We start from the raw sequence: 17373 nt of genomic DNA on the forward strand, positions 1-17373 counted from the left end.
TATTTAAATGGAATTTGTTTAGACGGTTATCGGTTTGTCAATAAAAGTAGAACTGATAAGCAACCAATTCTCAGAGAATCCGCAATTTCTACCTGTGGATTTTGCAAGCACGTTTTAGTTGCGCCTATGCAGATGAACTACCTGCTGGCTTTGTCATTATAGTAGCAAAACTGTGGAAGGGTGTATTTTCAGGTACCCTTAGTGATCGTTTTGCACCCTTAAGACTTTTAGTTTTCGGCCAGCCAACAAACTTGGTAGTTCGTAAGAGAAGTAGCACGTTTTGCTTTGTAGTGTATCCTTGTGTTTGTTCAAAATGAATCTTCATATGGACGAAATGGGGTAAGTTTTTTAGTAGAAAACGAGGCAAAATAAATTTAGAAACAGAAAGCTTACTAGCCATTTAGTGAAAGTGTATTTCAACTTATCCAAACAAACCATTAAACTAAAAATTGTTTAACGGCATAATGCAGCCGAGTTATGAAAGTTGCTATCTAATTAATTCTTAAATCCTTCACAATGAGTTGCGCGTACGGTCATTAGTAACTGTTACACTTTCTTATCTTAGACATTTTAGTATCCACTGCTTTGTTAACCATTTATTGGTTCCAAAAGAAAAACCAATAAAATATGAGATTCTAAAAACATTACGGTTGTTGAAACTGGTTCTAACAATGATAGGAATAGGAAGTAATAGTGAAGGTTTGAATAGAAAAGTTGTTATTCAGGTTATTTTGTTAGTAACATTTTAGTTAAAGCACTGCTTATTCACTTCACTTGTGCATTAGATGCACGTGCAGTAATCTTCTAGGGCTTGGTCAGATAATGGTGGAATGTCTGGCCACCATATTTTTGAAAGTTCATTATAATGCAAGGGCCTTTCAATACCTTGGAATGGTTCTGGGAAATATTGGTTGACTAATTTGCTAATTTGGTAATCAACTTTTACAACCACTAGGGTGTCACAGCATTAAAGCCTTTGTCCTTCTAGTCTAGCTTACTGTCATTGCTTGCTTGCATTTGTGTTATATGTAATCAATAAGTCACAGTCACATAATATGTGTTTATCTGTCATTCCGTAATTTGACAGATCATTCTTACTTTTTACTTCTAAACGGTCTAAACAATAAGAAAAACAGTAGATTTTTAGATGTATGAAATTTTATTCGAGCACCGCCACGAAACGTTTGAAATACCATTACCAAACTATCAATATTGCTTTTCAGTAAGTTTCATGTGTTTATACGCCATTTTGTTTTACAGCAAGCTCTTTGTTGGAGGTCTCTCTTGGGAGACGACTCAAGATAACCTTCAGAGGTATTTTTCGCGATATGGTGACGTCATTGATTGCGTGGTGATGAAGAATGCTGAGTCTGGTAGGTCCAGAGGATTCGGCTTTGTTACTTTTGCTGACCCGGCCAACGTAAATGTTGTTTTACAAAATGGACCACATACTTTAGATGGCAGGTAAAGTATTCTGTTTACTATGGTTTTGTTTTACGCCATTATTTTTTTAAAAAATTTTGAGTGAAAGTCTAACAAGGAAATGTTTTGTTTATCCTAGAAATGCTACACTGAATGCCTGCCATATATAACTTGACCACATAACTGTCTGTCACAAACCTTGTCATAAAATCTTTTGTAGGTGGTTTCAATATTTTGCTTAGGCCTGTAAACGGTACCTGACCTAGTAAAGCGGTCAGACGAGACTGGCGCTTTTTTACAACCCCAATTGTGGGGGTTTCAAGTTGTTTTTGTGGAATAGATGCCAAAACTGTGATTTTAGCTGATCTGAGGATTCTGCTGGTCTTTGTTTACCGACTAGTGAAAGTGGATTTACAACAGCAGCCTTTCTTACTCCTAAGGGAGAGAACAATGGTCAAAAACGACGTTGTCAGATTTGTTACTTTAGTATTTTCTCATCTTGTTTTACTTCAAAGTATGTCTTTCCAATCTGTTCTTGGCATTCAGGTTATGACGGCCATGTTTTCAAACCTCTCACGTTGCACATTCATAAAGTTCCGAATAGATGTTGGCTTTATAGCAGCATCTATTTAGTATTTTCAGTCGTGGGTAGCTTTTAACGTAGGATTGTCCATACTAATTTAATTGCGCTTAATTGCTTACGTAATAATCCTGATTTTCTGAATCCAGCTTTTATATAGGTTTCCTGGGAGATATAGAGGAGATACACTGGCTGTCCTGTGCTGTGACCTATGACACATTTTTCAGAAGTGCAGAAGCTCTGGGTGTATTGTTGACAGTTAATAATCCTGAACGTTAGATTAGAAAGAACAGAGCCAAGATTTGAAAAACAACTCGTTTGATCATCTTATTTTGTTTCTCTTTTATTTTTGCTTATTAAAGGACTTTCTGTATTGGTCTCTAATCTTGTGAGCGAGTCATTTTAGTCTTGTTTTCTTAATTTGACATTTTTAACGTCATTTATTTTCTTTTGACCAAAAATATTGTTTTTCCCTCTTGTTCTGTTTATTCTCCGGTCTTTTCCACTTCTTCTTCTTTTGCTTATCAGCTCTTCCATATTTTTCCATTTCCGCAGCAGTCATCCGGTTTTTTCCGGCAATCTTCTGGAGGTCGTCACGCCATCTTTTTTGAGGTCTCCTAACACTTTTCTTGCACTTTCTTTTCCACTACGATGCTAAAACTCAGCAAAAACACTGTTCTTCATAATATACGGCTTCGAAAGTAATAGCGGCATACTTACGTCATTCATTACTAAGAGATCAACGGTCGAATTATGTAGCAACTCTGTTCTTTACCACATTTTTGTCATTACGGCAACCCAAGTAACGTTATCAGGCTTTTCAAATATTAAGAGCCCCTACGTAACACAGCTTTCTAGGACTCTTAATCTTTACTTTCGTGTTTTTGTTAGTAGTTACAGGATTTTATTGGATACCCAATGATTTACTAACAATCTCCAAGTGGAAAAGTTTTGAATTTTGTTAAGTATTTCAGGTTTGAGAAGCTTCAAATTGGATTTTTTTAAGGTTTTTCTGTTTTACTTAATTAACGTGCATATGTAGGTGTGTAATTTAGTTTAGTTGTTTTAGGATATCTCAGAAAGTAAATATGCAGAAACATTAGAATGTATTGTGTCAAAACTATTTAAACCAAGTCTTAAGCCGCACTTGTGAACCCTTTGTAATATACTACTGTATATGCTTCTTTTTCTTCCTTATTTTAAGACTACGTCTTGTGTTTTTCCGTTTATCCGGCCTCTTGCGATGCAGGTTCCTGCCACCTTTTCGGTGGTCGGCCAGGTGGGTGTCTTAAATTCGAATCGGTCGTTGTCCATTGTGTCCCTCCAATATCGACGTCTTGATCGTACAGCCCGAATGATGTCCTGAATCTTGAGTTTTTTCCGTATTGTGATTTTTTAGCAGACTCTTTGTTCTTGATGTTTTGCCCTGGATATTTGTTTTTCCATACTATATCTCTTAGACATCCAGATATTCTTGATGGCTTATTTGCTTGACTTTGTACTTCTCGGTATACGTTTTTGCAACTGCTTATTTCCACTGCCAAGTATGTAAGCGAATAGTTTGTTAGATAAGTTTGTCACTAACGGCCAGTTTTCCATCTGGTGGGTTCCCTTGAGTTAACATCGATTCTGTTTTGTCTGATGATATTATCATGTTACATTTTTTGGAATTTAGAATTGGAATCGGTGTAGTAGTTGTGTCCACTGTTTATGCGAAGAAAGTAAATTAATACAATTTTATATTTTCGTCTGTTAAAGTAACTTTGTTGCATTTTTTACACAACATTTCAACACATAATTTTGTATTTTTATCATTTTGATATTGTTTACAGAACTATAGATCCCAAGCCGTGTAATCCTAGGACCTTGCAGAAACCTAAGAAGGGTGGCGGTTATCCTAAAGTGTTTTTAGGTGGTCTACCATCTAATGTTACCGAGACTGACTTAAGGAGTTTCTTTACTAGATTCGGAAAAGTTATGGAAGTAGTGATAATGTATGATCAGGAGAAGAAAAAGTCTCGAGGTAAGTAGTTGTTTCACTTTAAGTTACCGTGTAACGTTAGTTTACAAAATTAAATTAGATTTGAAAGTTCACTTACCTTCAGTTTGGAATATTTTAAATTTTCATAAAATTCAGAGTGCATAGTAGCATTGCCGGCAAATTAATTAGTAAGTTGTCATGTTGTTACTGTGCTAAAGAAAATGTGTCTTGTCGCCTCCGCTGCAGATCTTTTATAATGCAGTGGAGTGAATCAAGATACGACATTCAAGGATTAAGGATAAAGCCTTTCTACTATAATATGAAAATATTCCACATTAAAGTCACGTCTCCGTGGATAACGATGTAGTCTGTATCAGAACAAATTTTCTAGGTTTTGGATTTTTATCGTTTGAAGACGAGGATTCCGTTGATAGATGTGTAGCAGAACATTTCGTGAACTTGAATGGCAAACAGGTGAGTTTCCAACCTTGTCACGTTATATTTCGGCACGGTTTACTCGTTGGCGAGTTTTGTCATTGACTCGCTGATTTTGACAAACCGTGCTATATAAATAAGCTTCTTGTCGCCTCCGTTGTAGCTCTATAGTGCAATGGAGTGAATCAAGTGGGCAACATTTATATTCAAATAAAACGATGCTTTTTACAAGGATACGTTGGACACGCATAACTATGTTTTTGTAAAAAATATTGCAGGTTGAAATTAAGAAAGCCGAACCGCGGGATGGTTCTGGCGTTAATAAGATGGGCGACAACGTGTCTTCAGCCTGGGGTCCACCTCAGGCACCCATGGGCATGATGCAGGGACCCAATGGCCAAATGGGTGGTCCTCCCATGAATATGGGTGCTCCGATGGGGCCTAACATGAACCAGGGTTATCTGGTAAGTGATTTGTTTTTTATTCATTTTAACATGTACAAAACGTCGACAGATGTTTTTTTTATAAGTTATAATTACATTTAGGGTCAGTACTGTCACTTCAGAATAACTTTATTCTAGGTAGACAGTATTGTCGGTTCTATACAGGGTGGTCCAGTTTTAAATGTCAATAATTCACCAATCCATAGCCAATTAAAAAATAAGTTGACATTCATTATGTCATTTTCCTGAAAAGTGAAATACAGTCCTTCAAATTTCTGTTTAAAAAATCGTTTTTTTTTGTCATAACTGTCAGACCGTTGGAGCAATATTGATCAAATTTGGAACAAGCACTTTATTACACGTTATTACGGTCAAAGACCCAAAACTAACCCAACTGAACTTAAAAATTGTCTTGGAAACGGAAAATTCACTTAAGAAGTTTAAAAAATATTATTGTAGCCAGTTTTCATAGTTTCCAGACAAACTAAAAGACTTTAGTTTTGAAAATTGAATTAGAAAAGATAAAAATTTCAAAAGCTTAAAAATTGTGTTTGTAACCAGTTTTCATGCAAATCAAGAGACTTTAATACTGAAAATTGACTTGTAGACATAAAAACTACTTTTTCAAGAATTTGTTACTACAAATTCATACATTTAAACCTTAAAAATTGACTTGAACCCCAAAATGTGACTGAACTAATAAAAAGTGACATCAGATGCTTAAAATTTGCATTTGAAGTAAGTTTTCATAATTTGAAGACAAATTTCAATATTTTAGTCTTGAAAATAGTCTTAGATGCAGGACATTAACATTATATTCATGAAAATTGTCTTGAAAACGAACTTTTCGTGCTTTTTACTTTGCTTTTAATTTTCTTCGAATTCTGGACTATTTTTAGTGCTTCAAAACTGCTTTCAGCTTGGAAAATCGAGTTTCAAGACTATCTTCACCAAGTTATTGACATAGCAAACTTAAAAAACAATTTTTACATTCTTCATAGACTTAAAATAGCATTCCAAGCTTTGTCACTATTAAAACGACTTCTAGACACCTCAGTGCCAAAAATTCGGGTATTTCTTAATAAACTAGCCTGTTTTTAGGCTGTTTTCAGTGCCTCAAATCGAGTTTCAAGACTATCTTTACAAAGTTTTTGACTTATCAGGCCTAAAAGCCAATGTGTCCACTGACCATAGCCTTGAAAATGTTATTTCAAACTTCTTCACTATTAAATTGAATTCAGACTGTTTTTAGTGCTTTTTAAGACTGAAAAATCGAGTTTAAGACTATTTCCAAAAGTCAAGTTTCTTCAGTAATAAAAGTAAAAAATGTTGGTACCAAATGAAGGGTGCACGGGAAAAACAAGCTAAGTCAAATTTTGAAGTTTTTGAGTACAGCAGTTTTATCTCTAAAATCATTGTTAACTGGTCACCTATAGGCATTAGAAACATAAATATTTTTTTATGTATAATGCAGCATGCTTTTTTATTTAATATAATAATTACAAGGTTGTTGTTGAAGAAGATACAAAAATAGGGGTTGACATAGCCTGTTTTTCACCAGATTTATATTATAAATATTAAATTCGTTAAGCTTAAGTAGCAAACAAGGTAATTCATAAATTAAAATGTATATCAAAAAATAATTAGTTGAAACCTTGTTTTTTTTTTGTTGATAAAAAATTATTAAACTAATTAGTTACTAAAAAGGATGAAAGGTAAGTAGGCCATTCCCGTGTACGCCTTTCCTAAAATATGTTCTATTAGACGACGTAGCTCGTTTTTCTTCTGACTAAGTTTGGACCCTGTATAGCATCGCTATTGTCTATCGGGTGAAGCTGTTTTCTCAATTTGGCCAAAAATTGACTTAGCTTGTTTTTCCCGTGCACCCTTCAAATGCTACAATAATAGTCTTGAGAACTAATTTTTAGAAATAAAATAGTCCAAAAATTTAATTTACTTCTTGACTTGTTGAAAGTTGAAGAAAATTGAGTTGTACACCAATTAAAGTCTTGAAAATACACTTTTGGACTCTCTTTAGTCCTAGTAAGGTCCATTCTAGCTTTAAAAGTCCTTTTATACTATTTTTGGTAGTAAAAAATGAGTTTCATGCACAATACAATCTTTGTCTTGATTTCCGGACTTTTTTTAGTTCTTGAATGCCAGTTTCAGACACTCAACCAGGATGGCAGTCTGAGAAAGCGAATTATAAGACCATTCCTAGTAGTAAAAAGCAAGTTTTTAGACTATTGAGTACAAATTTGAACTTTCACAAGTCTTGGATGTTCAGTTTTAAACTATAAAACGATTTTTTAAATTGAAATTTGGAGGACGGTATCTTCCTTAGGAAACGTTTTTCAGAAAAATGACATAATGCAAGTCAACTTATTTTTTGATTAGCTATCAAATGGTGAATTATTGACACTTAAAACTGGACCACCCTGTAGAAGTTACACTTAGGATAAAGTTGTTCAGAGGTGAAAGTAATGATACTTTGTACAGGGTGGCCTAATTTGATTGTTTTTATAATATGGAAACTGCCACAATCTTTCATTTCCAAGAAAGTGGAAATAAAGAAGCCAATCAAAATTTAATTGTTAAATTTTACATTACAAAAGACGATAGCAAAATTCGATTTGCAGCATTGACCTCACCTTGAAAAAATACCCCGGCAACGACTTTTGATTTTTACATTTCTTAATGGTTCTGGCAGTTTCCTAATTTATATGTACAATCACATATAGTCTTTAGTTTATTAAAACACAGCTCATAATTTTACATAATAAGATGTACCTATCTCATAATTCTATATATTCACTAGCTTATAATCTTTGTATGTTTAAAGACAAAAAATCTTGAAATTGGTCTATAAAGTTTTCAAATTGTTGGTGGTAGGTAAAATGCACACAAGTTAAAATCTACTATACTAATAAGATGTCAGGAATACTCACTGCGTTTTAGTTGTGCCATTCAACAAATATGAACACTATACAGAGAAAATTTACAGCTTTAAATATCTATTATGTTTTTAAATCTGTACTGGCCCAAGCTCTGTATCTAAGTGTCCAATTTAACATAGTAATACAAACCACTGTGATAGGCTTCTTAATAAGGTACTTCTTCTAAACTTGACTATTTTGTGATTCTTATAGGGCTGGGGCACGTCTCCGCAACAACAGTACAACGCAGGATATGGAACTCCGTCCGGACCGGGTTCGTATCAAGGTTGGGGCGCACCGCCCGCTCCTCAAGGTCCGCCTCCGCAATGGGGAAATAGTTACGGGGGACCTCCGACTCAACAAGGTTATGGTTCTTATGGTAAGTTTGTATTTTCCAAGTTGATAGGGTTTCAAGCGTGTCAGAGTTTTGTTGGGAGGTGTATCAAACATTGAAGATGCTTTAAAGCGAGAGTCAACAATAATTCATACAGTTGGAGAACATTTAAAATAATCTAAGTGTCTGAAGCAAGAGTGACGTCATTTGATTGTGTGTCAAATAGTCGCTTTTTCAAATTACGTCACGTTTGCTACAAACATCCGTTTCGTGTGGACAATTTAGAATGTTCTACACTTGTTTGTTATAAAACAGTTTAATCAAATTATTTATTGGAATATGATTAAACCGCTTATAGTGAAATATTTACTCAAACTTGTTGACTTTGTGCTAAACAAATTTTTAAATTCAAAATTTGTGTTAGAAACGAAAAACTCTTTATTTTTGTGGTTGTTCTACTACCATAAATTACTGTCATTTATGAGGTAATTTTTGAACAGTGAGATGCAGGGGTATATTCAGCAAGGTTATGTAGATGAGTGATTAAAACCAAAATTATGAATATAATGCCTATATGATGACTTCAAAAGCAAAATGTCACTGGATATTATTCAAACTATCTCGTTTCAATAATTAATAATAAATTACAATTTTAATTATAAGTGATAAGTGTTAGAACAATAAATGCAGTCATGTGGATTTTAATTTGTATCTATTAAATTTATACGCTAGTCAGTAAATTAGTTGTAAAATGCATTGTTTTAAGGTTTTGTATCGGAATTTTTGCTGCTTACTAGTAGTTGAAACCAATTAGTATTTTCAATACATTCCGTTTTTTGAAAGCCATTATTGATATTAGGTTTTTTAATGTTGCTATTTTAGCAAGTACAGCGTTACTATAGCAAGTGGATTTTTAAAAACCAACTTATATACATATTTTTTTTGTCTTATAAGTATTCAACACAAACTTAAATTTTTTCTCATTTAATTGCATTTTTTTATAGACTTTTTACCATAAATTTGTCATTTAAAAAAAAAACGAAAAAAAAATACATTTTAGCGCTTTATACCCTAATCCAAATCTACCCCAATCATTTTTTTATGGAAGGCAATTTTTATATAAATAATATTGCTACTGAAATGTGAAGGTGTTATTTTTGATGTTAATCGTAAAGTTTATTAAGGAAGGGAGAATTGAGTACAAAGCATAAAAGCATATAAATTCATAACAAACTATAATATAATGCTGTTTATTCTTCTTCTTGTTTGATGACTCATTTTAATTATATTGCTTTCTAAAATTAAAATTTTACATATTAGGTTTAGATTATAATAGGGTACTTGCATTGAAAACTGATATCAAAAACAGTATGTCCACATGCAAAACAACGTTAAACTTAACGCAAATTTTGCGAAATATTAGTAAAAGAAAATTGGAAAAAATCATCACTTTAAACAGCTGATTCAAGTGCTTTCTGATTGATGTGACGTTAGAGGTTACCAGTGGCCGGATTCGTTTTCAAGCTCCACGGAGCGAGCAGAGCGTTTTTGACGTCACGATGACGTAATTTAGCAAAACTATAATATGAGCAACTGTCAAATTACGTCATTGTGACGTCAAAAAAGCTCTGCTCGCTCCATGGAGCGTGAAAATGAATGTGGCCAGACTGATTAGTACAAAATGGTAACATTCTATCCATCGGTCTTTTTCTGACAGACGACTCATTGACGAGCGAATCTCGATTAGCTGTAACTGGACCGATTAAAGCTTGCTTCTCATAAAAGAATATGTGGACGAAAAGTATGAAAATTTGGTAAAAATTAAGATGTCATAAGTCATTCAAATAATCTAAGGCCGCATTCGTTTTCAGGCTCCATGGAGCGAGCAGAGCTTTTTTGACGTCACAATGACGTAGTTTGACAATTGGTGAATCTATGGTTTTGCCAAATACGTCATCGTGACGTCAAAAACGCTCTGCTCGCTCTATGGAGATTGAAAACCGAATGCGGCCTAGTTCTCATAGCCGACAAATTTTCTAACAATTCTAACTACAAAAAACAATAATTGGCATTATTTGACGTCTCAGGTTCTGACTGAATATTATTGTGCTTTGTTTTAATTTTATTTTATTTAGACACCTTATGTGCAAGCCGGTTGTTACAAAGTTTTGTAATGTGAGGTCCAATTTCTGACAAATAAATTGTCAAATAACTGTTTAGGTAGTTTTAAATAATAATTGAAGTGTTTTTCTCTATCATTCAAACGCATTTTTTTGATTAGGGTTGTGGTAAGCTTCTTGTTCTGGTCTAAGCTGAAAAATCTGTACCCATATTCCATGTTTTCCTTTTTTTTTAATGGATGTTTTATCACACTCACATACTCACATAGTAATTGTTTGAGTTCTAAAAGATGCCACAGACACAATAACAATTAAAAATACCTTGATGTATATTGCAAATAGTAATAATTATAATTTTGGTCTATTATGTTGATGTCACATAATATAACCTACAAAAATTGTGTCATTATGTGTACAAAAATCCTGACACTCGTAAAAAATTATAATCAATCCAACGATTTAAGGCAAACGTAAAATTTCACGTATATTCGTATTTTTTACCGAAATATGTGACATATATTCGATTGGTAAATCACTATTTGCAATATACGTAAAAATTTGCAATTATTATTGTGTCTATGGCACTATTTAAAACTCAAACAATAAGTATGTGAATGTAAAAAACATCTAGTAAAAATCACTTCTCAGTCATTCCTCAATCTTCATTTTTGGGAATACTGCTGGAGCACTAATGACACTAACTAGTTCTTTTAACAAAAAAAAAAAAACGAAAAACCTTCTAGGGAAGATAAAATTAAAACAATTAACAATAATATTCTGCCAGACCTTTCTAGAATTTAGAATTGTCAGAAAATTTATGGGCTTTGAGTCACTTTTATCAAATTTTCATATTTTTTGTTTTGTCCGAATATTCGTTTATGAGAACCAGGCTCAACCCTGGTGAAACGCAGGGTAAACGGAACAGTTGTTCATGATTATGTAGTTTGAGTCTTAGATTTACTCATATTATTGTTGGATAATATATTGTTTTGAAAATTGAGACCCTAAGCACGAGCCAAAACAACACAAGCTTCCAAAAAAGATGGCTAATCAGCTGACAGCTGTCATATTTCAAAAACAAAAAAAAAACAAGTTTTGTAGTAGTGTACAATTGATTAAAGCAATAAAAAAATACATGAAAGTACCCTATTGACAGACAGTTTACACTACATTTTTTTATCTTGTGTATTTGTGATCAAAATCAATCACTGGTACTGATTCTAAGAATCTCTCTTCTAAAATCTTGTTTATTGATTAATTTTGGCATTTCTGATGATAAAAATGACCGAATATACATAATTTAAAACTTCAGCAAAAGATGAATCAATAATGTGGATAACTTTTTATCGTGAGTGTAATATCAACAATATGTAAAGTAAGTCATACTAGTTTTCAACAACACTTCTTGGTGTCAAAAAAGTTTTTACACTTGAGTAATATGTTGTTAGTCATTTTACTTTTGTTTTCAAATTATGTGGTTGTTATTATGTTACTTTTTTCAGTTAACTCTCTTTTGAGCCAATACGCAGCATGACTTATCCGATACAAAATTAATAGTTATTAATTTAAGTTGTTTAAATGTTCGCTTTCTTATAAACATTACATTATATGACATTTCCTTGTGGTCTTCATATAGTTATCTAATTTGAACTGGATTGTAAGTCTTAAATTTTAATGTTTTATGTTTTACGAATCAAGCAATAATTATATTGTTCATCTACATTGTCCTTTTATGTAGAGTGTTAATTGAATACGATAAAGTGGTCATTAGTGATTGATTAAAACATTTTCTTAAAAGATTCAATTAGCACTTGAAAACCCAATTAACTTCTTTAGAGCTCGATTGTATAAAAGATGCCTATTTCAGTTAAACTAATGTCAAGTGTATCTACAATGTAAATTTTTATACAGTCGAGTCAAGTTTACACTAAAATCAAAGGTAAGTCACTTAATAACTAGCAACTAATCTAATCCTTACTATGTGTAACCTTACCAATTTGGACCTCTCCGTAAACGCAGGCAACAGCACCGCTTCCTGGAACAATTGGAACATGCCGCAGAACGGTGGATCGACGGGTCCTTCGGGTAGGTGTCTTAGCGTAATTAACACTGTCGACAATGTGGCTCAGTTGACGGGCGCTTTTGGGGAGGAGTCCGCGAATATGTTTTAAAACTTACATAATATAATATTAGTCCGTAATACGTTTAAAACTATTTCTTTGCTAAGTTGCTCGTTCAATTAACTTGTTTGGTAATGGCGCGTTTCCTAGTTTCCGACGATAAAATTAATTTATTTTGGCTTCTAATTATTTAAACTGTTTACTATATTACAATTGTTCAACTTACAACTAGAATCAGCTGCAAGAAGGGTGAAGTAAGAAAACTCCTTGATTTGTTTCTCTCCATTTTAAGGCACTGGTGCAACTTTAAAGTTTAAACAACTATAAGCACATGTTTTTAGGGTTACAGTTAGTACAATTTTTCATCAAACATGTTGTGGTTACTCAATGGGGTCTTGCACAGCCTCCCAAAATTTGTCATTTCTTCAGCTTCAAAAACCGATTCTTCAAATGTCAATCCAAAAATTTTGCCAAATTTATTGAGCAACTTGTATCTGGGTAGTTGTTTGTGTTTCAAATTAAATACAGTAACCTGTGATTGAGTTGAGTGTAATACTATCTGATAATTGCTAGTTTTTAATGACATGTAATTCTTATGTATATGTTTGACAATTTCTTATTTTGATTATGGCAATCCTAATTTATTCGATAATAATATCTATAGAGTCGCAGCTTTATTTAGAATGAAATTAGTAGTAGTTAGTACAGGATTAGAGAGGGTAAAACATGCTTTGGTTATTTAGAGTTGAAAAATATGTATAGCAAATTCTATACCTGAATTAAATTTAGATTTAACGGTAATATAAGATACTTTATAAACGAAAATTACTGACTGAAGTTTGTCATATCCTATTATGGCTGCTCTAGGTAATTTAATATTATGTTTATCAACTAGCAAAAAGTAAGTAGAAATTGTGCTGTAGCGTATTAAACGTCCGTGATTAAATCAATAATTTTTGATAATATTAATTTTTTCAATATGTAAACTAACATGATTTATTATATCGTGTTGGTTTACATATTGAAATTATTGTATCACATGTTTACTGCACCTGTGACACAATATGACTTTAAATTATAACAAACCATATTAATATAATCAAGTATTACCTAAGTATAAACATGTGTAAAAAGAAAGTACAGTCTAAATTATTACTCTCTAAGGTTTTGTAAATATTTTGAATTGTTACACGTTTAGGTGTAGTCATAATTTTAAAATACCGATGTATTTATTTTGTAAACGCAAATATTACCCAGATTTTTATCATTACTCAAAAGGTTATGGCTATGCTGCAACTAGCATTTAATAAAGAGATTTTTTTTACGTTTTTGTTTTTAATTTATTTTGGCATTTTTGTCCATGGAGGTCTGCTGCAATATATCCCTGTATCTCATATGAGTAGAGTGCTGGTAAACTCGTTCGTTTTGATAAAGTTAAAAATAAAGGCAATCACATGGTAATTAGTGTAGTTTAGTTTAGAGAAATGCATGAAAATGTTTCTCTTTTCTATCTTAATGGAGGCAAATATTAAAAAAAATGGGATGATGGGACGTTTGCTTGCATTGTAACGTCATCCTATTTTTACCATAAATGAAAATCGATACATTCGGCCTAGTTACCGCACAAAAATTATGATTTTTTCTACTATCAGTTATCTACTAACTGGCTTTAATGATGTTTCAGGTTTTAGTGAGAGCTATTTGAAAAGGTGTTGAAAACTATAAAAAGTTTATATTATAACTTAACAATAATTAGGTTTTCATATAAATCATCTTCGGTATTAAATTTTAATTCGGTTCATTAAAATGACAAATATGACCATCCAAAAACCACTAACAACGTTTTGCACATAGATATTTTAACAAAAGTGTGTCTTATGCATCAAGTATAGGATTTGAAATCTTTCTTGAAAAAACTCTAGTCTGTTAATATATTTTTTTCGTGCGAAATTGATTGATTTTTGTCACTAAACTTACTTTTCACCATCACAATTTTAAATGTTGCTTAAAACATTTTTTTATTAAATTCTAATTGAATCAAATTTTTATGGTTAATAACTGACAGATAAACTTCTGGACTTTTATTAAGGAGATTTTTTTTCAAAATTGTAAAAGCGTGGGTATTTTAGCGCAAAACTTCACTAGCGAATGGAAACTTATAAAAGATCGACATGTTAGCACGTGGAAAACAGAAGTTTGTTTTATATCCTGTACTAGAATCAATAACTATACAGGGTGGTCCAAATTGATTATAGAATACTTAGAGGGTGGAAATGAGCTATCATGTTCCACGCCGCATCAGACAGAATGTCCTAAAATTACAGTATAAAGAAATTTGAAACTCAAACTTATTGAGCAGCCCAAGTATCTGTCTAGCTGATTAAAAAAAAAAATAAAAAACCTCCAAATGACCACTTCAAAATGGTGAACATGCCATGCCGGTCAAATTTGATTTGAGTAACTTTTTTCGTTTAGGAATTAAAACAAAAGAATGGTTTTTGTGGATCACCTTTAAGAGGCACTTTTTGACTAGAGTTTATATATGACACTTTGGAGTTTATTTTTTATGTACTTTCCACTTTTAAATTATCCTTCATTCATGTTGGACCTCCTGTATGTTGTAGACGAAAGGAAATAGGTATATCAGTTGGCTGACATAATACACAAATAATACGCTACTGATTTATTCTAAAATAATAATAATAATAATAAGCAATATAGATGAAATATGTAATTTAGGGCATGTTAAGACTTATTATTTTTGAGTTTTTGGCATCTGTGACAGTAGCCAAAAATTAAAAACAATAAACATTTTCTATAAACCCATCAATAAAACTAATTATATTTTCAACACTTTGTACCTTTTTTCATTCTATTGAAGACGACCCTGTATAGTAAACCTAACCTGTAGCCAAGTTTCGTCTTTATTTTGAAACTGAGTCATCGCGTTTGTTATACAGGATGGCCACATTCATAAGAACAAATCGATGCTGTGCATGCTTTTACGCGTTTCACTTTAAAAGACAAAATGCTATAAAGTAGCTGATGTACTATTAGAAATAATAAAATTAAAGTAAACTATGATTTTACTAAAATTTTAATGAGCTCACAGTTTGAAAGTTGACTCTCAAATCTTAAAAATATAGTCTTTCAATTATTTTTGTTAGTAATCTGGTTCATCCGGTTAGACAGAAACTTATACCACTAATTTGGTTTAATGATGCAAAAAACCCCATTATGTGCGCTTTTTATCTGGTTAAGGCAAGTAATTGAAAATTACTTATCTAACAGCCATCTGCCAGTTAGATAAGTGGTTGAATATTGGCAGATTACTCTTTTTAGAGGAATTTTTTCCATCATAACTCCTCCCTAAAACTTGAGCACCCGCCTATTGCGTCACGCCTCTATTCCCCCCTCTTTGATTCGCAGGCTATATGGCTGGAGATGTCTATTCTCGAGGCGGTCAATCGGCCGGAGCCACGCCCTCGGGACCGCCCGGAACCGCACCCAACGCGGGCACCGCCTCCAAGCCGGGCTCGGATTACGGTCCGGCGTCGTACGGTTCCGCCTACGGATCTTATTCAGACTATTCCGGGCGTTCTACTGCCGCCTACGGTGCCGATTCCACCGGCGGATATTCGAGCGGAGCGCCGCAAGCCGCAGGTGGGAAACACTTCTCTGATTTCAAGGAGTGGCCAGCGTCATGACAACCTATCGATGGTCAGGGCGCCGCCCCGCCGGCGGTACCCGGGACCGGGCTGGCCGTAAGGACAGTCTCGGCCGCCGTTGTGGAGTTGTCTCACTGATCGCAAATCTGCTTTGTACTTGGATTTGGACAATACTGACTGGTTAATTTGGACATTCGTGTTTTTAAAAAGTTATAGTCAGTATTGTTATGAAAGAAACGTTTTAGATTGCTGATCAGTTAGGCATCTACGCCGGCACCATTTTGAGGAAGATCCGTAAGTTTGTCTCATATTTAATCAGAATTTAGGGGTATTAGTTGTTGTGTAACATTATATTAAGGTATATAAGTAAAAAAAAAAAAACAAATGCTATCTATTAACAACGGCGATTATGCGCCGGGTCACGTGGTCCACCTAGCAGGCACGACGGATGCTGAGCGACGACTACAGACAGACAGAAATGGCGCCCTCTTACTGCCGCGTTGACTATTTTTAAGTATTATTAGGTGTCTAGTTGCTTAAATTTTGTAGCACGATGATTTTTTGACGAGTCCATTTAATTTCTTTTTGAGGTGTCGCAACTTAGTGCTACATCATTTAACTGAAGACCTAACAGCTCATATACAACTTGTTGAAGTAATTCTAATCGAATACTTTATTAATTAAATGATTTACACGTTGAAGATAGAAATCAAAAATACCTCATATCTTATTGACTATTGATTAATGTTTACGATAATGTAAGGCATATGAAGTAGTGGTCTATAAATTTGGTGTAAACTCTCCTCAGTCGCTGTCTACATGTTCCGAATGTTATCGAATCCAAGAGTTACAACGAACATTTTTATTTCAAACTTTGATAGAATTTCTCGCGATTTCCTTTATTTTATTTTCTATCAGTGGCTAGAAACTATGTTTTATTTTCGTGCTTGGAGTAGTATTTTCCGTGATCCAAGAAGAGTAAGAAATTGCTAGAATTTCTCTTAAAGAATCGTATATGGAATAATAATATGATTGAGTTGGACTGTCTGCGCCTAGTTAAGTATAGTGGGCCTTTTAGGTTAATTTTTAATAGACTCGTCTTGTTGCTAAACTTAATGCTATTTCTATTGAAAGTTGCTTTAAGAAGTTTTTGCTTTAACACTTACTAGGAAGTATAGGTAGGGTGGAGCAATAGTATTGTTTTATTTGTCCTCAAACTTTTTATTTCCGTCTTGTAATAGTTATTGTAAGCATTTTCAGTATAGTAATTGTAGTTTTCGCCAGTTGTCTCCTTGTTTCTTCTCTTGAAATAACTCAACATGCTATCGCTATGA

General features: G+C 33.3%; 1 protein-coding gene across 9 annotated transcripts in view; it reads left to right on the forward strand.

Moving 5' to 3' along the window:
* Positions 1-17373, forward strand: part of Hrb27C (Heterogeneous nuclear ribonucleoprotein at 27C) — a 38514-nt gene that overhangs the window by 5931 nt on the left and 15210 nt on the right. For 4 of the 9 annotated variants that reach the window (XM_081974224.1, XM_081974225.1, XM_081974221.1 and 1 more), the window contains exons 2-8: positions 1261-1464; positions 3835-4025; positions 4375-4456; positions 4693-4882; positions 8011-8176; positions 12271-12336; positions 15801-16034. In XM_081974224.1, coding sequence (XP_081830350.1) covers positions 1261-1464; positions 3835-4025; positions 4375-4456; positions 4693-4882; positions 8011-8176; positions 12271-12336; positions 15801-16034 — 1133 coding nt within the window. Of the gene's footprint in view, positions 1-89; positions 340-1260; positions 1465-3834; positions 4026-4374; positions 4458-4692; positions 4883-8010; positions 8177-12270; positions 12337-15800; positions 17299-17373 lie in introns of those variants that run through there. The other 5 variants (XM_081974222.1, XM_081974228.1, XM_081974223.1 and 2 more) reach the window with 4 other exon arrangements.

The sequence above is a fragment of the Ips typographus genome, linkage group LG2, assembly GCF_016097725.1.
Source record: "Ips typographus isolate SLU linkage group LG2, UJ_Ityp_2.0, whole genome shotgun sequence".
Taxonomy (NCBI): Eukaryota; Metazoa; Arthropoda; class Insecta; order Coleoptera; family Curculionidae; genus Ips; species Ips typographus.